The following is a 24,215-nucleotide window of genomic DNA, read 5'->3' as shown; positions in this document are numbered from 1 at the left end:
TGTAAACAAATATCCATGCACGATGAAACTGCTCACAATACTCAGATTGCTCCTTCAATTCTAACGGACGTTCCATACGAAATGTACTGTTCTAGAGTTCTATTGGAAATGAGCCATCTCATTTCTTTTGTTCCAAAACTGAGTGTGATTGCTGTGTTTTCATATACCGAAAAAAAACTTGTTTTGAGGTCAAATGCTTCATACTCCAGTTCAACTGCTCGATCCAGGTGTTTAAAGTTCCCTTAGTTTTGCTTTCAGTCAGTTTTGCTGCTGGAGTCTAAATAGACTGTGATCTTTACTTTGACACTTTGCTGTTCTCATGCATGAGGCAAGATGGTTACCAATCTTTTTTGTGTTGTTGATCACAATCCCTCTGTCATGCGCTAACAGTTATGGCATTGTGCATGTTAAGCAGAATATTAAAAACACATAAAAATGTATCAGTTGAATGGTCACTGCCATTTGACCCGTTGGAGTGAATATGGTCATGGTCAGCTTTGTCATACATGCAAAGTGTTCCACTTAAAGGCCTACTCTTTTGAGGCCATCCTATTGAAATGCATGGTGTGGAATCACCATTTTAGTGCGACCTGAGAGAATGCTGAATGGAAAAGCTGCTTTTAAAGGCCAGAGATGGAGAGGGCACATCTCCAATGTCAAAAGAGCCACAGCTCAGTAGAGATCAATAGGAGGTGTCTGGTGTGTGGTAAGAGGACTGATGCAGGTATGAATGCAGATCAGGGCGAGTCAGTGTTGGTTTTTAAGGTTGAGCACATGCGCACATCTCTGGCATTTTAATTCTGTATTGTTGGCGTTTGAAATCGATTCTCTAAAGCCACCAAGTTTTCCCTTCGCCTCATATTTGGCTGAAAGGCGTCTCAATGATGGGTTACCATAACTCTATTACCCTAGTGTAGGGATTTAAAAGGCATCATTTTGTTATGACTCAACCCGCTAATAAAACATTTCCTATTCTCCATTTAAGACACATCTTTGTTAGTCTCAGCCTGCCATGGATATTTCCCTTCACTTTCATTTATATTCCCAAGACCCAAAGGCTTCCACTTCCTCTACAGAAAACACGTCTACTTCATCTTGATGGATACTTGCTGCTTCAAAAGGCAATGCAATCCCAGGCATTTTTTTTAGAGAACAAAACCAAAAAAGCCTTAAATCTCCCATCATTATGATGTCCCAGTCTTTTGGTTGATGCTCTGCTGACGACTTTAGTGTGAAGAAGATGCAAGATTTGCTAGCCTTATAACCCCCCTCCTTTCCCCACTTCTTATTGTGTCTGGCTCTCCCCTCTATTTCTTTACTCTGTGTGACAACGGCTGATGACACCCCCCCCCCACACACACACACACAGCTGCTAGTGTCCCAGGGGGCCTCATTGGACTCGTGGTTGCCATAGTAATGGTTCTCTGGTGGCTGTGTGTGGTTTTGGGGTGGGTAAACCCTGCTATGTGCAGGTGCAGGGTTTCTTGGTGGCCCCCTCAGTCTCTTGGCATACTCCGCCCCATCCACCCCCCAGTACCTTTGTGCTAACTTGTCTATCACTCACACTTGCTCAGAGACACACACAGACTACCTGCTGCTTTCCTTTAATCTTAAACTTGCACTTGTATACTTGTTTCTTCCCACACACACCTAATGCGCACACACCTCTCGTTACTTTTCTCGGCCCCTTCCATCATGTTCCCAACAGCCATGCATTTGTCTCAGCCCTGTGTCAACCCGTCTGTGTGTGACCACCTGTTCATCCTTCATTCCCACTCGCTCACCTGTGGCTTCAGAGTCTCGCTCTCATCCTACACTCTCACCATATAATAGCTTTTCGATGAGAACATGTCACTTAGAAATCTAGTGGAGCTAACACTTTTTAAAATTCAGTTGTGTTTTAATGTTTGGATGATGACAGATATGTATAGTGCACCTTAGAAACGATGCTGGTGCCAGTGGCTTGTAGATTTCTGTGTTGCTGGTTGAATGATGGTGATAACTGAGACACTTGAGGTCTGTTAATGTGGGTGCTGTTAATCTTTGAAAAAATACATGTCAGTCTGGTTGTCTGACACTTTTTAATTTGGTCTTGTTAAAAACATGATGAAAGCCATCTCTATCAAGAGCCATTAAAATGCATGGTGCCACAAGGATTTTTGACAGTCCTAGTTTTAGTCTGTTGAAAATTACACGTATATTACTGATGCAATTGATGTTGGGGAACATTATTCCCTTTTATTTTTAATTGTACTGTACCACTCTAACTGTACTACTGACCTGGGTTGCGTCTGCATTAAAGGTTGCTTCCACCAAGATTTAGGAAATCCAATTTCACTTTAACAAAGACATTGTTAGTGTGTACACTGCTAGTCAACAAAATATACACACCTAGTCATTTATATGTCAGCAAAAGTGAAGTGAAGAGTGGCTGGAAGTGAGTGGGAGAGAGAGAGAAAGAGAGATGATGTGATATCGAGAAATGACTGGGTGTGATTCAATCCTGGGTTTCTTTGGGGCCTGGACTTGAGTATGGTATGGACGCTGCAGTCAGTTGCATGCAGCTACCCCATAATTTCTCTGAGAAAAAAAAAATCGGTGTATGAAGTAATCTAGCAAAACACATCTACACAAAACTGACAGTTGCACCGTCTGAGGTTCTGTTGAAGCATAGCTCTTCAGGAGTATAAAACGTTCATACCTACGTTGGTGTCTCAGTCCCTAGCACAGAGTTGCCTTTGAAGAAGGGGAGGATATCGGTAAAGATTCAGGGCCTCAGCTGCCTCAGGGTTCCTTATTTTGTCTGTAGTTTTACACATGTAATGTATATTTTCAAATTGTCTATGCTTGTGTGATATTTGATATTGTGTGCTTTTCTGTGTGTTTGGTTATATTTTGAGTTGTGCTTTTGTCTAACACTGTCTCTGTGTTGTGGGTTTATGTGTTTTTACAGGGACCAGTTATTCCCCTCAGGAGAACTCTCACAACCACAGCGCTCTGCACAGCGCCAACTCCCATTCCAACCCCAGCAGGACGGCTGACACGGTGAGTACCTTTTTACTGAGCTATCTGCCAGCACGCATGCTAATACTAGACATGTTGTAATGCTCTTTCTTCCCTAGTGAGTTAGCCACCAGTGCACGAATACGCTAGCTGTGTGTTTTAATATTGCTCCTCCTCCACTGAGCTAGCTACATTGCTAATGCATACTTTATTTTGTAATGCTCTTGTCCCCTAATGAGGAAAATACCAACAGGGCATAGAAAAACAACTTAACACTTTGAATGCCGTGCTGTTTTCGGAAGCTTTGGCCCAGAGTGCCAGCAATCTAGATCATTGACGATTTTTGTATAGCCACAGCGTATTCTATGTTAGAGCTATGGACACATACTATGACTTGTTTAAAAGGTGAGACTTTACGGTCTCCGTGGGTACAAACCGTTTATTTCTACATGCCTCTGTTCCTGAGAAATCCCAAAGTAAACAGTGGCTAGTTTTAAAAATTTTTTTTTTTTTTTTTTTTTTTTTTCTTTTTCTAGAAATGAAGATATAGCGTCTTTTATGAAATATGCGCTGTCAGAGCCTTGAGAAGTGTTGCCTGTAAAGACACCTAGTGAAAATAAATGGCCTGATTTTGACCTGACGTGCATGCGTCACTGATTCGACCATCAAAACCATCAAAAGCCGAGTTATGATAAAATGTCCAGATTGTGTGTTTCATGAGTTTTTCGATCATCTATTTCAGTTCTATTCATCATAGAGTTCCCAAAATCGCACATAAGGTGTGTTAGAATGTCTATTTTCGTAATTAAAAAAAAGAAGCTAAAAACGCAAGATTTTGGCATTCAACGCATGTGAACAAAAAACGCAATATTGCGTTTTTAGCACTCAAAGTGTTAATAAATTATGTCTTAAATCGATTTGTTGTCCTTTTCCCGTTTCATGGCTTCTGCTGAGAAACAAATAGTTCGCCACACACAACACTGAACTTGTATTATGCATTCTTTACAGTTCAGCTGATCCACCCGTCTACTTTCAATGAAACCCGTCATTGACAGACCATTGACAGTGGTCTGTTACACACATTTGCGCCGACTAGGCTACCTCAGCTATGGGCTACCTCTGTTGAAATCATACTTTTCATTATGTCAAGTAAAGAGTGCCCAGGCGTCAAGAATGTAAAATGGACGCGGCGCCATCTATGGGAATGGCGAGCTAAACTTCTTTCAGGAAAATAGTTTAAATGGCGTTACAAAACGGAAAAAATATATGAATCGATTTTTGGAATTCTATTAATCGTTTTTGAATCGGTAGAGCTTGAATCGCGATACAAATGTGAATGGTTTTTTTTTTTTTTTTTTTTTTTGCACACCCCTAACAGACATGTAGACAGTGATGTCTTCTGGTCATTTCCTGGTCAGGTCATTTCCTGTCTTCAGTTAATATCTGCAGGACCATAATTTTTCGATGTTCCAAGCATATTACAGGACTAAACTGTTGACCTTTTGTGTATGTGCTTGTATGCAAGCACACAAACACAGGTTATGATATGACTCATGGAAGGAAATGTGATGGGATCTTTGCCTCAAAGCCTTCAACACTTAATCGTTTTGGTAAAGGAGAGCAGTTATTTCAACAAGCAGTGACTCAGTGGTCCTCCAAAGTATTGCCTTGAAATTGCTGAAAGTATGACATCTTAGCACTGAGATTGTAGTTTGTATACTGGTCACATGACAAAAGCAGCAGTAGCACACTTATTTCACACAGTCGCCATACACTTATGTCACATAGTCGCCCAAAACGAGGCTTGAATATGTTCAAAATGGTGACCATGACATAAGCATAGAAGACATAAGAGGACTCGTCGTGGAAGAATGGTCCTTATTTGTCGACTTGGTAATTAAATTACCGAATCTCAGTCGAATCTGTCAAAATGATCATATTAGCCTGAGCGATTTCAGTCGGCAACTAAATTTCCAAAGTCAGAATGAAATCATGGGAGTTTACTGGAGTCGCGGCGCGCTCCTGTAAATCCTAGATCGTTTAGTGTAAGGTGCCAATCTTAGCGCTTTTAAGTCAGTCTGACTCTTCTTGGTCTTACGACCACGTCAAACATGTTTGATATTATCTTAAGTCTTTTAGTCGTGGCTCATGCAAGTAGTGACAAACAATATCACAACCCATAGTGACCTTTCTCCAACATCAAACAGGAATGAGCAAAGGAGGCGACAGCTGTAGCTGTAATGGTTATTTGTTAGTTTGTTTCTTATAAATTATTATCCCGCTATTCCACATGACAGCAACTCTTTTGTTTAGGAATGTCACACATGAAACAATGCTGCAGAAACATGAAAATATGACTTAGCCTACTCATATCTATCGTATGAGTTCCTGTTGATATCTACCCTGGAAATCCAGATTCTCGCGAGAGCACAATTTGAATTTGCTCAGCGAGTCATTCTGGCAATCAATAATGATGCTCATTACCCATGGCATTGGACCGGGCTGCACCAATCACATCGGTGTATCTGATATAGGCGGGCCAGAGGCGAGCTAAACAGATGACGACAGTGCTGAGTCCGGAATCAGTCAGTAAATGTTGCAAGATGGCTACGGATAAACTCCAGTTGTTTGAAATGTCTTTGGCCGCTACAATGAACGAGTTAGACTTGGCTTTGCTAGGTATAACAGAAGACAGGCGCTTGAATCTTTCCTTTGCAAGAAAGACATTTTTGCTGTTTTGCCAACCGGATACGGCAAGTCCAATCTACCAGTTAGCTCCGCCGGTAGCTAAGCGTCCAATTGCGTGCAGTTATATTTCCAAATGCATGCTTGGTGCCACCCCTCGAGTTGGGCCATTTTCATTACTCATAGCCAGACCGTAAATCTTTCTAGATTTGGGTCTGGATTTCCAGGCTAGTTGATATCTAGTTCACAATGGGAAATAATTTAAAGGAATCGAGTTGCAGTCTTGTAAATAGTGACCATGCAAGATCTCGAGTCATTTCAAAATCATAGTCTGTGACTTAAAAACTCTATGGCTTGTCTTTAGATGTGAGAAGGTCTGAGACTGTTGTCTTTTTAAAAATCGTTTCCAAATCAAGTCTTCTGGTGTAAGGATGGCATTAGGCTCCATCTACAGAATGACTTCTAGGTGTGTGTGTGTGTGTGTGGTATTGATCAGAGGAGGCGATTGTCGATGCTGGCTGATCAAAGAGACCTTTTAGGCGGAGAACAGCGCATATACACAGCCTCTCCCACATTACCAGCTCTTGCATCACTCCTCACCTCTTCGCCCACCACCCCCCGTGCCTGTTCAATGTTGCTCCCCTTTTTGTCTGCCTTGTATCAGTCCTGGGTCTTGCTTACGCTGTGTGTGTCCGTGTGTGTGTCTCGCTCTACCACTTGCCTTTGAAAGCTCTTCCCTCCCATGCATGTCTTTTGTTTCTGTTTATTTGTTGTACATGTAGTAATGTTCCTTGTTTTCTTTGTCCCAGCCCTATGAACCTGCAGATGACTGGTCAGAGCACATTAGTTCCTCTGGGAAGAAGTACTACTACAACTGCAGGACAGAGGTCTCACAGTGGGAGAAGCCTAAGGAGTGGCTGGAAAGGTACACACACACACACACACACACTCTTTGTTTAGTAGGATGAAGTCAACCTCAGCTATTAAGAAGAATTTCTCTTGATATTGATGTTGTTGGTGATAAACACGAATGAAACGTGTACTCTGTAGCTCCATTCTCATGAGTTGCATTGCTGTTTAGCAGGTGCCTTGAGTTTGTAATTAAAGCAAAAACATGTCAAAAATATGATTTAATTTCTCAACATTGTGAATACAATAGCTATTTCTTTCTGCTTTAAAATCGGTGGGAAAGAAGTTGAGAACTCTTAACTAGCCATACAGGCGGAATGATTTTAGTAGGCTATTAAGCCTAGTTTTGTTTTGTTCTATAAATGCTGTACAGTTTTACTATCAGATGTGTAGCCCATAAGCATTAGCTCTTTAGCTAGCAACATTTAGTGTATATATACGAAATAGTCTTACATTTGATTATCTGTTGACATTCACAGCTGTCATTCAAAAATGCTGCTGGCAAATGTTTGCATGGCATTAAAAACATCAGAACGTCTACATTGAGGATATTGGTTGTTTGTCAGAATCTAGGATTTGTTCACCGGACAGACGTGACCTGAAGGTCCTTGTGTCTCTTTACCACTTGCTCTCTGCAGGGAGAGCTAGGTTCCCTGCTGCTTGTGAACACTATTCTTAGTCATGTTTTTAAGCTTTTCATTAAAAGAAAGGTGCGCTACCTGCTTTTTGTTCTTCTACTTTCTACTTCTACATGATGACTTTCATAGCAGTGTCCTGTACACAGAGGTCAATTTGGCACTGTAGTAGTCTGGTTATCAAGGAATAACATTGTATACCGTTGAGTTGAAGATTCTGAATGGCAGGCATAGTTGCCATGTCGGATATACAAAAGTAATATTTACTAATCCTTTCGTTGTCCTGGAGCTCTTGTTCTAGACAGTACAGAAATTGTAGGCCTTGTTGGCCTGTTTAAGTCAATTAATGCTTGAGGGGTGTCTCCTCCTGTCAGAATAGTGTTTCAAAGATGCTATTCATTTGAATTAATTATTTTTTTTTTCCCTGTGTTTGAAACAGAGAGCAGAGGCAGAAGGAGGCTGCCAAGACGACGGTAGTCAACAGCTTTCCCAAAGACAGAGACTACAGACGGGAGGCCATGCAGGCTACGGTTGCCTCCAGCTTCCCTAACAGTGAGTGTTGTGCATTCTGGCAGATGTAGTCTTTTGAGTGGTGATTTGTTTTGAGATTTCTTTTAGAATTATTAGATGAGGGCCCTTCACAAACCATTCTGTATCCATATGTCATGCTTAAGCTGGCTTTCGGTGAATTTGAGTGTTTGTTTGATGGGTGCCTGTGACTAGGCGTGCACTTCATGGCATTTAACATTCTCTGTGCTAAACCGCTGCAGTTTTAAAGATGCAAAGTTTTAGCAAATCATGATTTTAAGCACATAAAATAATAGCAGAACAGGGTTGTCGCATAATGTCATGGAGCCCATTTGAGTTGTGGGATGCGCGTAACCTGTCTGAGTTTAGAATTGACCTGTCGCTAAGCTCCGCCCCCCCATTGTTACCGTGTGAACTCGGACAAACAAACCAGACTTGATTAGAAATACATTGTGGACAATGGCAGCTGACAGTATATGAAAGCAGGCTTTGAGGACGTTTTGGTCGATGAAGGATTTGCTTTCCTCCAGAAGTTATCAAAAGGGACTTAATTATGCTATGGAGGGGTGACGAGCAGTTGTGGCGAGTAGCCGTGCAAATCACCGTGCAAAAACCACGGACGTTAATGCTAGCTAGCTAGCGGAAGATTGATACTAAGATATGTTAGGTTACGTATTTGATGTAGTAAGAATATAGTAGTTGGTTAATGTGCATTTAACAGGGAACCTGTGCCCACGTTGTTGGCTTAGTAGCCTACATTACGTCGAGCTGTTGCAAACGCGAGAGACGTCCTGTAGGCAACTGTTGATGAAAAATATACCCCGTTTTCTAGCCTCTCGGGGTACCGGCTATCAGTATTACATGTCCCCCATGCAAAGCTTTTGACCATGGTTATCCGTCGGATTTTAAATAACCATTAATTTGTCATTTCATGCCTCCTCCCTGTTGTTTCCTATGGAGTTGTCCGAGCTGATGTCCGAGTCCCATAAAGGCTGGACTGTCATTGGCTCATCAGCATTCTAAGGGTGGCGCTTAGCGACAGGTCTATTGATGATGGGTGAATGAAAAAGATGTTCTTGTGTTGCGTGCCTGTTGTGTCTGAACTTAAGGAGGGATTTAACCGCTGCATACAGCTGAGCTGTGATAATTGTCGATATTGGAGGAACACAAGCAGATATCCACAAAAGGGGTCATGGATGGAATCTGAATGGATTTCAGTATCATTGCCTCAGATTTGCACAATATGTATTGATAAGAGTTTTAGTTATAGTATTTAGCAGGCGTAAGCAAAAATAGTGGAGGATCAATTGCTCTGATATATTGCAAGGATTGATTTGGTCCACACCAGTCACTGCTGTCTTATGTTATGAATGTTCGCTTCCCGTTAGGAGCCGTAGGTTTCTATTTCTATTTTCTCTTGATCATTGAATATCAGATCATTGATAATGATCTGACATAAAATCTGAGAAATTTCTACATATACAACCTGGTTAGCCTGACCAGTTGCAGCAGTGTAACAGTGTACTGTCATGATTTGGCTAGAAAACCATGACAAAAACAAACGCAAACATGGACAACGTAACTGAAGCCATGGAGCGTGGAAATCAGTAAAGCCATTTGAGTTAGGCGTTTGCATAGATCAGTGGAATGTATAGGGCTTAAAGTTTTCAGGCACAGGCTGGACCGTTTAAGATTTGAAAATAGGCAATATGCCTGGCAGCCTGTGACCTCTTCAAAAATGTCTGGTAAGCCCTGAAAGTATGGTGTTGCATGGTAAAGGCAATATAACAATAAGCCACGCAAGAGGGAGGGAGAATCTGGTTTCCCCTCACTCCAACAAAGTGGAATCACCGGGCCCAGGTGACTCCAGAACTGTAACGCAGAACACACGGGACACAGAAGCAGTCATAGTACTAACTTGTCTTGTAGATCAAATTTCAACATTCAACACAGCTGGCTTAAATTAACACAATAAATTGGCCATGAGTGTTTCATATCAAATCAAACTAGAAAATGTAATTTCGAGGAAATTACCAGTGCATGAAAATGGAAAACATACTGTATAGTAACATAAAATGCAAAACTGACAGTTGAAATGGCTGAACAGTTAAATAGTTGAGTAGTTTAAATAGTTAAATTATTTAATAGTGAATTATTGTAGTGTTTCTACTATAATACTATACTACTAAGTTTCTACGTTAAAGGGTTGAAGCTGAATTAGACGCAGAAATTTGGTGGGAAGAAGAAGAACGATTTGGATAACAAAACGGTGCATTTTCATGCACTGTAATAATTACCTGGTTGTTAGAGCTAATTTATTACAAAGAATTACCCTATTACCTTGTGTATTAACTGTACACTCCACCAAACAATTATCAGCAACAACAATCAAGCAGCCATTTTGTGTCCATTATGTTCTTTTCCATATCCATTTCATCACCACCACCAATAATATATTTGTTTATCTTTGTTGCCTTTGCCCTCTACATTGCAATACAGAGCACAGTGAGTAATGGTCTATGCTGACATTATGGCGCATATCAAGGAACTTGTGTCGCTATGCCTATTTGGTCTTCCCACCACCGCCCTTACCTGTGTGTGTGTGTGTGTGTCTGTCTGTGTGTGTGTCTGTGGTACAACAGAGAAAACGTCTCCACTGTTTTCTTTTCATAGTAATTTCTGAGCTTGTGGCTGAACCTGAAATGTCTGAGTTCTAGTTTTGGTGGGTTGCTGAAGACAGAGGAGATTGCCTCAGTGCCGTCACAAACCTGTCTGTAGTTCACCACTGAAACGGTAGTCACAGTAGCAAACTCCATAGGCTGCTGTGTTGGAATGTTGATGTTATTTGTTTGGCCTTTTCATGCTTAGATTTTGTCAAAGTTATGGAGAAATAGATAGTCGGTTTGTTATGCTAGCAAGCACACTTTCCACACCGGCTCACAAAATAATGCTGGCGATGTGCTGATTTCTTAATGTTATTGACAAATAGACACTACAATCAGATAACCCCGTCATTTTAACCAAAATATGTGCAAAATATATGGGGAAGTTGTGGCCTTACATCCCCGACCAGTGGGAACAGCTGCTGTAGCAAGGCAGCTCACTGCTCCGGGTTAGTGTGTGCTTCACCTGTGTGTTCACTGTGTGCTCTGTGTGTTCACCAATTCACAGATGGGATAAATGCAGAGACCAAATTCCTTGTATACGCAAGTATACTTGGCCTAGAAACCTGATTTACATGATTTACATTTATGTCAGCAAACCAGCATGTTGCTACTACCTGTAGTAGGCTGCTCGAAGCAGCCGGTTATCAACACACAGGGCGAGTTGGCCAATCACAATCCTTGCAGTCTGCGTCGACTTGACGCAAAGTTATGCGTTTTTGAAGGTGTACGTCAGGCGACAGAGGGGGTACACGGCGACGCAGAGGGCTCTGCAGGGCTACGCTGTCAATTCTACGCAGAAGCATAGAAGCAGCCTTTGCTACACCCTGACCAAATGTCTGGCATGATCCGAAATTTCTGATCCTCCTACAACATACTCTGGAGTTTACCAGTAACATGATGGACTGCTCTCTGCAGACATGGCAAAGAGATTGATGCTGTTCCCTGATGACACAAAAATGTGAACAATAATTAGTCGATGTCAATGTGACCTGACTATGATTCCTGACATGGTAATCATGAAAGATGACAACATTGCGTGGTCTGGTCCTGGCATTTGATCCTGCATAGAATTTATGCATTTGCATATATAATCGTGGTAGTCTGATATGGAGGATTGTTCGAGATGGCCATTTCTAGTCTGTAATTGGCAGCAGGTGAAATGTATGCATGGCTGACAGGCCTCTGTCCTCATTTGTCCATCTTCATCATCCCCTCTCACAGAGTCCGTATCAGAGAAGCCATCCTCCCTCTCCTGCACGTCTCAGTCCTCCTCTTCCTCGTCATCTGTGGCCAGCGCCGCCGCTCAGGCCGGCTCGGCCTCCGTCTCCACGGTGACCGTCTCCCCGGTGCTGCAGTCCCCGGTCGCGCCCACCCTGCTCCAGGACCCGTCCCTCCTGAGACAGCTCCTCCCCGCGCTGCAGACTGCCCTGCAGCTCAACAACGCCAGCGTGGACATGGCCAAGATCAATGAGGGTGAGTGTGTGTGTGTGTGTGTGTGTGTTTTAATTTATTCCAATCAGAAGGCCTCAGTGCCTGTGTTATCATGGCCTATATCAAGCTGTGGAGATGAGGGGAAAGTGGTACAAAAAATGAAAGAAAAGCTCAGCGTGTTTTTATCCTTATTAACTTAAAACTTCAAATGGTTACAATTTCCAGGGCCAGGACACTTAAATTGTCGTTCAGAGGTAGTTATGGATGTAGATGTATGATTTGCAAAAAAGATCAGCACCTTTATATGAAGAAGGATTTCCTTAAGATATCTGCAGCATAGCCTTTGGAATTTGCAGTGTGATGGCAGAACCATGCATAGTTGTTTACCACACCAGTTCAGTCTACCTCAAACTGCTTCTAAGAGTGTCTTGGCCTTGTTTCAGGCGTCATGTGTTACTTGACAACTTTATTTTTATTGGTGACTGCTGGATGAAGAGGCTCAGTATTTTCTATTGCAAAGTGTGTGCCAGCAGTGTAAACCTTGGTGGTGTGATTTGCATTTGATTCTTCAGCAAATGTGTAATGCTCACCACAGTAGTTAAACTCAGATCTATCAATGCTGAAATTCTCTATCTCACACTCACTCTCTATCTCTCTCACACACACACACACACACTTACTTCATAACTATAACAGCCCTTCAGCTGATCTTCATTCACATCTTTCATGGATTCTGGAGCACGGCCACATGGTACAGTGTGATTTCTGTTCAACTAAATCATGCATGATGTGGAGCAGCTGTTTTCAGCTCTGTGAGGCTGACTGTAATGTCACCCAGCCTTTATAGGCTTCAAGGTTGGACTCAGCTCTTCTCTGCAGTGCTGGAGTTTTAGTGGTGGCTGCTGTGAAGCTAATATTTTGTTTTCCAGTGTGCGGTTCTGACTGAGCGTGCATAAGAAAGGTTGGCCAGCATTGGTAAACACACACATGACCACTCTTGGGAAGAGGCCGAGCAGGATGGCTGAGGAATGTCTGCTGTTGACTTTTCCACTTCCAAACACATTTGATGCCGGAATTTTTCCTGGGTGACCCTAGGAAGCTCCTGAAGCGCCTTTGAGTTTTATTTGAAGGTTCTTTGTTATTATATGTTAACAGAGCGGTTCTGACTAAAGGACGTTATATACTTCTCACCCCTTGCCCTTCTTTTGTTCTCTCTATCTGTCTCTACACTTCTCTGTTTTTGCAAACTTAATGTGACATGCTAGACGCTAAACGTGACTGGAAACTCCGGCATTGAGTTTTACTGAGCAGGTTGGACCAGCGCTGGGCTTGCTGAGGTTGCTGAGTGCAAGCCAAGGTGGCACAGATGAGTGTCAGGCCAGCTCCACCATATGATTAAGAGCAAAGTAGACTTTTAATAGACGCTGGAGAATTGAACCTCCCAGACTCTAATATTTAGGAAAATTTGAGGTTAAGTGACCCTTTTTTTGTTTCTGGGAATGTTCGTAAATTGTCAGTCTTGGAGATGTTTGTTTGCATGACTCGTTGACACTGAGGTGTTCCATAAGAGCTGTTTATTAGTTGATTGAACTCCACATCTGGTAGACTATTTGCTTACACCAAATCCTAACTACATGCGATGCAAGCAAGTGTTAATGATATCAGTTTAATTACATTGTTTTCAATTGGAATGTCCTAACAGTGCCCGATGCAAAGCATTGCTGTGCAGCAACGTTTTGAGCAGAACTTTTGTCAGAAGCCAGATCACACTTGCTAACTTGGAAATGAGGTCCTATGTCCAAAATCCTGAACCACCCCTTTAAACCTCTGCCATTTTATGCTCAAGACAATACCATGACCATTGCTGAAAATATACAATGCTCAGTTATATAGACTAGACTGAACTCAGAATACATTGAGGCTTTTTAAGGAGGTTACTTCCATCCTGGTAGCTTTCAACTTTAGGACCCTAAAGGGGTGGGCAAACTTTTTGGCTCAAGGGCCACATTGGGTTTTGAAAATTGGCCGGCGGGCCGGACCACCAATTAATGAGGCAAAATTACATTTACAAAATGACATCAGTTACATGCAATACATACTGTACCATTCATTGTTATTGAAATACATGCTAAGAATCTACTGCGTAATTATCTTATTATTATTATTATTATTATTATTATTATATTATATTATTGTGGTTGTTGTTGGCCACAACCACGCCTCACAACCTCCATCACTGAACAGGCATGAACAATGAGTGGCACCCCAACATTGGCCTAGGTAACACAGCCTATCACAGAACAGTAGGCTACACACATTAACCTGCACATAATGTTGTTAAACTCAGACATGCAACAATACATATTTCCTAAAAACCAAAGAAACAACTCGCCATTAGTTGTTCATTCAATTTATTCAATTTCAATGGGAACAGTGCTGTTGGTCCCCCTTTTTTGCGAGAGCATCAATGTTTGGGGTAATTTTACTTGTGGCGACACAGTATAGCCCCCAAATGTTCATCAGTGAGCTGCGCTCTTTGCCTTCATTTGTTGAGGTTCGTCACATTGAAAAAGTTTGCTCACACACATAGGTCGAGCCAAATAACACCAGTATCCTCTGGGCCACCTGCCGGATGTTTGGAAACTTGTTCTCGTTTAGCAATGGATAAAACTCCTTGAGTTGAACTTCTCATTTAGGACAGAGTCGCACTGCAGGTCGATCAGCTCCAATTGCAGCTCCGCTACTGTTTACTAGTCCAGTGACTGGGCATGACACCAGTTAAAGTAGGATTCTCAATTTTCTCGACGGCAGAATTCTGCGTGCAGGATGTCCAGTGATTTGCCGTATTTACTTGCATGCAGAGGGGCCTCTTTGATCGTCGCCAATGTGGGGAAATGAGTGAATCATTTCCAGGGTTCTAAATTAACACCCGCCAACCCGCCAAATGCGGGTTAAAATTAATTTTGGCGGGTGTTTAATAAAAACTTACTAGCCAGTTTGGCTGGTGATGCATGAGGCATTACGTGCTCTCGGTCATATATCCCCCTTGGCAGTAGGCCTACTTCCATAATTACGTTTCCCATGACTGTGCTGTGCCGTAATGCTATGTGATACGGCCATTGACGGAGCGCAGATTGGAGTGAAACCAGCGCGAGAGACTCAAACGAACGGAGCGTTGACCAGAAAAATCAAGGAATTAGAAGAACGAACGGAGCCAGAGCAGGGAGCATAGACTGAAGGAGGAGGGAGTTAGCCAGTAAGCCAGCAAGTAAAAAGTACATAGCATATGTACATAACACAAATACATAACACGTAACGAAATATTAACGCATTTTGTTTACCTAGCCTATTTCCTTTGTGCGAGGCTGATGTCATGTAGTGGAGGCCGCAAAACCTGAAGCAGCAAGATTGTATAGGCGAAAATTATCAGTTTTAAAAAGTTGCCTGAAAAAGTTGACCACCACCACACGCATCACGCACTGTGTGTAGAGAGAGAGGAGGGACCAATATTTAGCCAATAAATAGTAGGCCTAGCTGGACTGCAAACTGTTTTTTACTCTTGTTAGAGAAAGTATACAATGTAAACATGCACCAACAGCATACATAAAGATGATACTTTTCGGGTCCTCTCTATAAAGATCCAACTTGAACGTAGGCCCTATGCTACCAGTGTTGGGCAAGTTACTTGAAAAGCATAATGCCTTATTTATTACTTGTTACCGTCATCTCAAAGTAATTTGTTACATTACAATATTACTGTCTTTGAATTGTAAGGCATTACACTACGTTTACATTGCTTTCACCAAAATAACAGGAAATATGGATTTGGTGTTCTTAATAGATTTTGATGTGTTCAATGCAGCTCATTACATGGCAGGAGGTGATGTGGTATGGCATAATGAGCTAGGCTTAAGGCTAACAAAAGAAAAATACAATGGTTGCAGTTATGGCTCATGGGACAATGTAGGCCCCAAAGGTCACTCACAAGTTAATATAGTAAAATATAGCCATTAGCCATAGTGAAATTGTATGTTGACTTTAAATGGTTTTCATCATTGCTAGTTGCCTTTACTTCCACTTACAGTGGTGTAGACTTAATGCAAATAGTTTGAGAATAATGGCTACGATCTTTGTCTGTAAAAGCAACATTTTAGTTATTCTCACTATTCTCACAGTCAAATGAGAAGTATAGCCTAACCATGTTAGATCTGTTGCATGAATGGCAGAGAGAACTTAACTTAAATTCCCTTTCTACAGTCATCTAAACAAGGCAATCAAATTCCATGACCAGCATAGATGACTTTCTTTAATTCTTGGATAATCTTCTCTGGTGCCATTTGAGCATTTCTCAATTTTGGATTAAAAAGCAAAGTAACTTCAGTTACTGAGAATTGTACTTGTATTTTACTGAAATTTTGTTGGTAATGCCTTACATTACTGCATTACAGCAAAAAGCAATGCATTACTGTAATTACTTTACTTTTTTAATGCATTACTCCCAACACTGTATGCTACTGCATTTAATTGAGAACGCGTCTGAGCACACGTGAGTGGGAGAAAACGAGTAGCAGTTTCCAGCTTGTCATAGTTGATGATGATTGATATCTCATTTTTATTAAGTTAAGATTAAACTAAATGCGGCGGTGGTTGGGACAGACTTATGGGGGCGAGAAGAGGAATGGAGCAGGGGATGAGGAAATCGACAGAGATATAGATAGTATATCCATGCAAACAATGTTAATAAAGATCAAATGCATTCAGTGACTCATCTCATAAACTCATAATTATCTTATTTTTACCGGAAACAAATTGGCTAGCAGAAATTCTGATTGGCTAGTAACTTTAGAAAGTTACCAGCCACATTGGCTGGTGATCAAAAAAGTTCATTTAGAACCCTGATCATTTCTGTGTGATTTGTTTTGAAAATAAAGTCAATCTGGCTTTAAAAGCTTTCACGTTGGAGTTAGAGATGCACCGATATGGAATTTTAGGGCTGATAACGATAACCGATATTTATTGGTTTGTTGTGGCCAATACCGATACGATAACTGATAATATTGCTCTTGAAAAAAAAATGTGAAGTGATTTGGGCATAAGCACCATTTAATTGCAGTAATTTTTCCTACCACCATTGATGGATAGAACTGTAGTATATAGAATCCATCCATTCTATCCATATAGTATATAGTTCTCAATGGTACAGCAGTCAACAAAATAGCAATAGCCTAGCCCTATGTGTGGCTCCTTTAAGTAAACCTGACAGCAGTGAATTGCGAGTGAGTGGCTAGCGACAGTGTATGAATTGTTTTTATTTAGGAGTAAACACTTAAACTGCTAAGCTGACCAAATCAGAGTTTGTGAGGGAAACTTGTTGTTTAGTTTCAACTGTGGGTGACTGAATAAAGCTGCAACTAAGACTGTATCTTATGCCTGTCTACAAAGGGGTTAGCCCCGATGGTTTTAATAACTTATAATGATGACCTGTCTGGAACTAAAGCAGAGATGGTTAGCATTTTGAATGGGATGCACAGATTCAACGCAGATCTACAGATCTTGTTAGAATGGTGAAATACATTCATACCGCTGACATTATTGAGGAAGAAGTATAGCCAACCAAGCTCAAGTAGCTCAGTGTAGCCAGATGGGCCTTACGTATGCCTAGACCGGAAATTAGGGCTTTAAAAAAGAAAAAATCGGCGCAAGTTATCGGCCGGAATTCTGTTAACGGACTGATGATGATATTTATTTTTTTTCATTTATCAGCCAATAATATATCGGCCGTCAATATAACGTGCATCCCTAGTTCGAGTACATGTCATGCACCAATTGATCCTTTCCTTGTAGCTTTACGTTCAGCTCCAAAAATGACACGATCCCGTCTCTGAGCTCCCACACTCGCCAGCACACTTTCCCCAAACTTAGCCAACGGACATTGGTCTTGGTGGTCAGCATCGGTTTCTTCTATGAATTTAATGAATTGGCGATGAATAAGCCCCCTCGCTCGTATGCTGTTCACAAGTTTTACCACTACCTTCACTATGTGATCAAAGCGCAAAACAGTCTTGCAAAGGGATTCCTAGTGGATGATGGTGTAGGAAAATTACCTCCAACTCAGGCCTTTCTTCCTCTCACATTGTCCTGAATTCTTTTTAGCAGTCCAACGTTTCTTCCCGTTAAATTCAGTGATCCCAGAAACCTGGTCATATAAGTCCACTCCTTGGGTTGTGCCCTTGATAGATATTGCCTTACAACCTATGGCCTAACTGCTCAGTACAAAGATTACACAAAAATTAAAAGGAAAATCTGCCCAAAAGGTGCACTTCCAAATCAGTCCGTCTTTCGGTGCAGCAACAGCTGAACTTCTCAACGCGAGCAACGGGAGAAGCCTTGGCATAGCGGACCCACAATTCAGTTAAGCCAAGCGGATGACGTGAGCCCATGTAAAGTGAATGGGATGCGTCTCCAGCACTGCAACGCACGCAACTGTGTGTAGGAGCCGATATACATTTACTTCAAATTATGAGCCAAGAACACCATTCTGTCCACTGTCAGGTTTAACTGCAGCCCTGTGACATGTTACAACATTTCCTCCAGTGCTGAATGCCCTTTCTGAAGGGCTGCTCGAGGCAGGGATGCATAGATATTTTTTAGCAAGTTTCCCCAGTCTGGGGAAATTTACCTCTTGTGATTTTCACCAATCAAGTAGATTAACGTCACTGTCCACCTCCGGTATCATTAAGTAGCTCTTGAGCTCCTTTTCAATGGCCGTAGCCAGTGAGTCCTCTCCTCCGACTTTGTGTTTTTTGAAGTACCTCCCAAAAGGCTTTTTGGTCTGTTTTGCTGCCTCCCTGGTGTCATCACCACCACCACTTGCTCCACCTTCTGCAGCTGTAGCCATAGCTGCAGCAGTTGAGGGACCTGGGTTAGGGCGGTCTTCCACTGTCATAGCCATGAGTTCAGTGATTGTATTGTAATTGATGACGCAGTGACTTTAATCTGGTCATCATCATTGTGGGGGGTCAAGTGTGGATGCCAAACTTAACAGGTCATCCACAGTCGTCTTTGTACTTGGTGTTGAGGTACTCCAGGATGGTTGTTTTTATTTGTTTGGTTAGGTCTGTGTCATCAGATTTCACTGCCATTCACTGGTAATATCAGTACAGCATACTGTACACAATGTATGGTGTCTTGCAGAGGCATGGCCATCCAGCATCCATCAGTTATCTTCACCTCTCATTATGATTATGGATTTAGTGGAAATAATCACTTTTTGACGCAGATTGTTTGTTGGTAGGCCTATGTAACGTTAAACAGGATTATGGAAAAACAAATGGCTCTAAAATCAGAAAATATAGTTTCACTTTGAGTAACATTGCGAGTTATTGGCATTTTTAAAAATCTGCATTATCTGAGTACCCATTGGTTGATGTTATAAACAGGCTACTATGATAAATTAAGTTTAACCACGTGCATTAGCCTACATGGACAACATAACTTACTTTGCTAGCTGATGAACAACCAAACTAGCTTGCAAATACGTACATAATGTTAAATTAATATGTTTACAAAAATGTATTGTATTATGTCTGTTTATCCAAAGGTTTTTAAAACATTTTCAAAATAAGGTGTACTCCAAAAACGTGAGCATTGACGGTTCTGTTTTATTTTACCTGCCTACCCTACAACAACAACTTCTGCGATTGGTATTCATTTTTACTTTAAGAGGTCTTAAAAAAGGTCTTGGTCATTAAATTTGTACTTCAAAAATGACGCCCTGTAACAATCGCAATACTATTGTGACCAAATAAGATCTCAAAAATGTGTTTTTCTCTGCAAAGATAATTGTGAACTGCAGAATTTGCGAAACTGTCCTTGCCTGGCATGGGAGCACATCAGTTATTTGAAAGTATCTAAAGAAGTGGCAACTTGGCCATATCCAATCTATCTTTTAGATTGCTTTCTTCAGAGGTTGCAGACTAGTACTAGTACTTTCCAGCAAACAGCTGCTCTCACTTAAGCTTAACCGTTGATAAAGCAAAGAGACTTTTCTTGTGAAACATACAGTTGTGTGATTGTGGGATAATAATGTGAGTAGTGCTTTTCATAGGGTCTGTAATTCTGTCAGATTTGTTAATCTCTCTCAATTGCTGTGTTGAATTAAATATCACCATTGTGGTGATGAAATCATGACTCATAATTCAACCTTTGAAGTATGTGCTATTTTGTGTGTCTCTTAGTGTCATTTAACCAGAGAGGATTTATAGCTCATGTTCTGATCATGTAATTACTGCTGTACTGTGATCAGACCTCCGATCAAAGGTTCTAAGCATGTTTTGCCAATGGCTCTCTCCCCGTCCTTGTGGCACAAGCTGATGTTTAGTTCCAATCTGCTGCCCAAATGAAGCTTTAGTGAGATGTGAGAGTTCAGTTAATTAATGCAATCCTTTTTTTTTTTGCTCGTTTTCTCTCTCTCTTTCTTTCTGTCTATCTATCTATCTATCGTTCTGTTTTTCACACTCTAGTTCTGACAGCAGCTGTGACTCAGGCGTCGCTGCAGTCTATGCTCCACAAGATCCTCACGGCCGGTCCGTCTGCCTTCAACATCACCTCCCTGCTCTCCCAGGCTGCCCAGCTGTCTAACCAAGGTAGAGACTCTCACACAACACCCACGGGTACAGCCAACCTTCCTGCCTCTTCAAGCAGGGTTCACATTGCATGCGCAAACGGCAGCGCTGCGCTATGAAACCCATTATTGTCAATGGCTTGCACAGTGCCGAGCAAAGCATAGCACAAGCGGCGTTTTGCCGTTTTGCCGCTTTGCCCGTTCTGTGCATGCCGCAGTCGAAATTCAATCATGTTGAACTTTGATTGAGGCACGCTGTAAATCATAGGTGTTTTGCGCTGAGCCCTGTGGCAACCACAACAAACAAAAAAAATGTAAATGACCTCAACCAAGAGCAACCTAGTGGCAAGCGAAGCGCATTCCGCGTGCAATGGGAAGTCTCCTTCAGGCTGCTGTTGCCTACCCAGACTGCTAACACACACACCCCTCTACCGCTGTCTCGTTCACTCACCTCTGTTACCAATGTGGTACTGCTCTTCCTGCTTACCCAGTTGTCTTCCCAGGCCACATGGATACATGCCTTGCCGTCGACGGCTTGTTAGAATTCTACTGTAACGGCCGCGGCCGGCTGTGATTTACAGAAGATTACAGTATAATCTTCATACATGACATAATACAGTGTTAGTGGATACATGAACACTAGACTTTTTTTTTTGACACACTTAAATGGCTAGGTCGCTATTAACATTTATCTGATATTTTTGAGTTTAGCCTACACACGCTGTTGACTAACCAGCTGAGGAGGACACTAGGGCTACACACTTCCAAATGAAGACACTTACTTCCCTCAGTACCTATATTGTATGTAACTCCATTATACAGGTGCAATCTCAGAGCAGTTATCTTGAGTGGAGTCCTGAGTGCGTGTGCTTCTCTTGTCCTTTCTCTGAGCAGCCCAGCAGTCCAGCCAGTCGCCCATGTCTCTGACTTCAGACGCCTCATCACCCCGCTCCTACGTGTCCCCCCGGATCAGCACCCCCCAGACCAACACCGCATCCCACAAGCCACTGCTCAGCACGCCACCCGTCACCACACAGACCAAGGTACCAAAGCCTCTCTGCTTGTGTCCGATGAGTGTCTTAAACATTTTCAGTAAATATTGTGTAATGGATTTCTTAGGAAGTGGCTGCTACCTGATTTTTTTTTTTGATATTGGCTCACTAGTTTGGTCTGTACCTGTCTGACCCTCTCCTTTTTACTACTGTCTTTTGTGCCACCCCCCCCCCCCCCCCCCCCCCCCCCCCTCTCTCTCTCTCTCAGGTGAGCACACCTGTTGTAAAGGCCGGCTCTCACCCTCAACCCTCTCCCCAGCAGCCCCTCCCCTCAGACAAGCACCACGACACGGCCAGCTCTCCCCGCAACCTTCAGAGGCAGAGGTGAGCACACACACGCATATATATATATATATATATATATATATATATATATATATATATATATATATATATATATATATATATATACACACACACACACATGCAAAAGATATGCAAGTTCTTCATGGAGTGGGTTGTACACTTGTGACTGACTGTCTGTGGGAGTTGGATTTGAGGTGTCCGTGTGCGCTAGCTGCCTTGACGGGTTACTGATGCCCTCTGGCTGAGCATCACAATGCGCTATGAATGAGCTCTCACACCATTTGCTGTGTGTGCGCACATGTGCTGGTTCTCGCTGAGCCGACATATGACCCATATTTGTGCTTCCGCCTCCTGCAGATAGATGAACACGCGTATGTTTGAGACTATGGTGTGCGTTTATGATTGTTTGTGTGTACGCACGCAGTGATTTCAGTTTATTTTCCGGTGGTGGAAGCTCCTTAGAGGGAGCTTGGGAGCTCCTTAGAGGGACCTTGCACTAGCAGGCTGTATGTGCACATGAGTGCTGGAATGTGGGTCGTGTGTGTTAGTGTGTAAAATGTGCCCCACTTCGTCCTGCTCCACCCACACAGCTCTGGGATCAGGCTCCGCAGTCTGTCTGCTGTAGTCCGTGGTGTGGTGCAGATGGCTTGTCTGCTCTGGAGTCAGAAGCTCAGTGTGATGTGTTGTGAATGGGCTATTTAAATAGGAGCTGACAGCAGACCCTGGAGAGTCTCTGATCTCTACCTCATTACGACTGCTCTCATCAAGCAGGTAGATGGTGCCATCTAGTGGTGTATCAGGAAATTGCATAACTGATGTGGAAAAATTAGGGTTATGATGGGGATGTGCCTTTCTCCCATATAAATTTGATATGTATCTAGATGCATAAGCTACGATACGATTCAGAAATGATACAATTTAATACAGAACGATTCTGTGTGATTCGATATGATGCGATGCGATGTAATGGGGCCCCAAAATGCTATACAGTTCTTAACATTTGTTTAATTTCAAATTTTATTTTTGAAATTGCATACAATTCTATGAATAATTATATAAATGGGTAGGCTATAAAAGACTGGGGAGTTATTTTTGTTACTTGTAGAGAAATTAGTTATACGTCATTGAGTTTATAATTTCTCCAAAAGACACAAAGACTTGATTGATTGGATTGAAAGACAGACAAACAAACATTTTGATATTAAGAACTTAAGACATGTCTCTAAACAGAATCACTAGGCCAATTAATAGAGATCTATACATTCATGTCACCCTTCTGCTTAGCTGCTGAGCCAATCACGACTCTGTGGTGTGGCTGTAGCCTTTGCTAAATTTTGAGTGCCAGGGGGGAAAGGGTGTCTGAATTGCCTTTCATAAATAAGGAGGCTACTAACATAGTTAAGAACAAAATTATTCATACCCCTGGCAAATATTGATTTAATATTGATTTTCTGTTGACCAATGTTTGTTCTGACTGAAAATGACACTGCCACATGCCAAAAGGCTGTAAGACAATGTGGTAGAAACATAGAATCAAATTTTTAAAAAATCTTTTTTAACATTTTTATGAAAAATGGCGTGTCCACAATTATTCATACCCTTTTAAAATAATCACTGGAAACATCTTTATTTGCAATCAAAGCTCTCAAAACGGTTCTCAATGCGTTAAGCCGCTCCATGTCTCCACAATGATTGTAGACTGCACCTTTTTAGCGGCAATCCGGGTTTTGAGGCAGGAACGATTATTTGCCATCACTCTGGCCTTGTACTCACTTTTTTGATGGATTGAGGTCTGGACTCTTGCTGGGCCACTCTAAAATACACTGCTCAAAATAAATAAGGGAACACTTTTTCATAGGAGTATAGCATCAAGTCTATCAAACTTGTAAGCTATCGGTCTGGCCAGTTACGTAACAGGTGGTTGTGAATCAGTTTCACCTGCTTTGGTGTCATCAAAGTTAACAACAGGTGCACTAGAGAGGTATCCTTGCGTGATTTTTCACAAGTTTCGCATTTGGGTAGGGTCAGTGTCACTACTGGTAGCATAAGCCAGTACCTGGAGCCTACAAAGGTTGCATAGGTAGTCCAACTCCTCCAGAATGGCACACCAATACATTCCATTGCCAGGACTTATGTGTCTCCCAGCGCAGTCTCAAAAGTGCAAGGAGGAACAGTAGGAGCCCTGCCAGAGCCCTACAAAATGACCTCCAGCAGGCCGCTGGTGTGAAATTGTCTGACCACACTGTCAGAAACAGACTTCATGAGGGTGGCCTGAGGGCCAGATGGCCTCTAGAGGGATCTGTGCTCACTGCCCAGCACTGTGGAGCTCAATTGCCATTTACCATAGAATACAAAATTGGCAGGTCCGCCATTGGCG

General features: G+C 42.1%; 1 protein-coding gene across 1 annotated transcript in view; it reads left to right on the top strand.

Annotated features, from left to right (window-relative positions):
* The window catches only part of waca (WW domain containing adaptor with coiled-coil a), a 36,726-nt gene that overhangs the window by 5,323 nt on the left and 7,188 nt on the right, over positions 1–24,215 (top strand). Inside the window, exons 4-10 of the mRNA XM_048266404.1 lie at positions 2,954–3,045; positions 6,498–6,613; positions 7,672–7,784; positions 11,648–11,899; positions 20,380–20,502; positions 21,375–21,523; positions 21,741–21,856. Of these exons, the coding sequence (XP_048122361.1) occupies positions 2,954–3,045; positions 6,498–6,613; positions 7,672–7,784; positions 11,648–11,899; positions 20,380–20,502; positions 21,375–21,523; positions 21,741–21,856 (961 nt within the window). The remainder of the gene's footprint in view (positions 1–2,953; positions 3,046–6,497; positions 6,614–7,671; positions 7,785–11,647; positions 11,900–20,379; positions 20,503–21,374; positions 21,524–21,740; positions 21,857–24,215) is intronic.

This window comes from Alosa alosa, chromosome 16, assembly GCF_017589495.1.
Source record: "Alosa alosa isolate M-15738 ecotype Scorff River chromosome 16, AALO_Geno_1.1, whole genome shotgun sequence".
NCBI classification, from domain to species: Eukaryota; Metazoa; Chordata; class Actinopteri; order Clupeiformes; family Clupeidae; genus Alosa; species Alosa alosa.
Note: the sequence above shows the minus strand (reverse complement) of the source record. Positions and strands in the feature narration are given on the sequence as shown.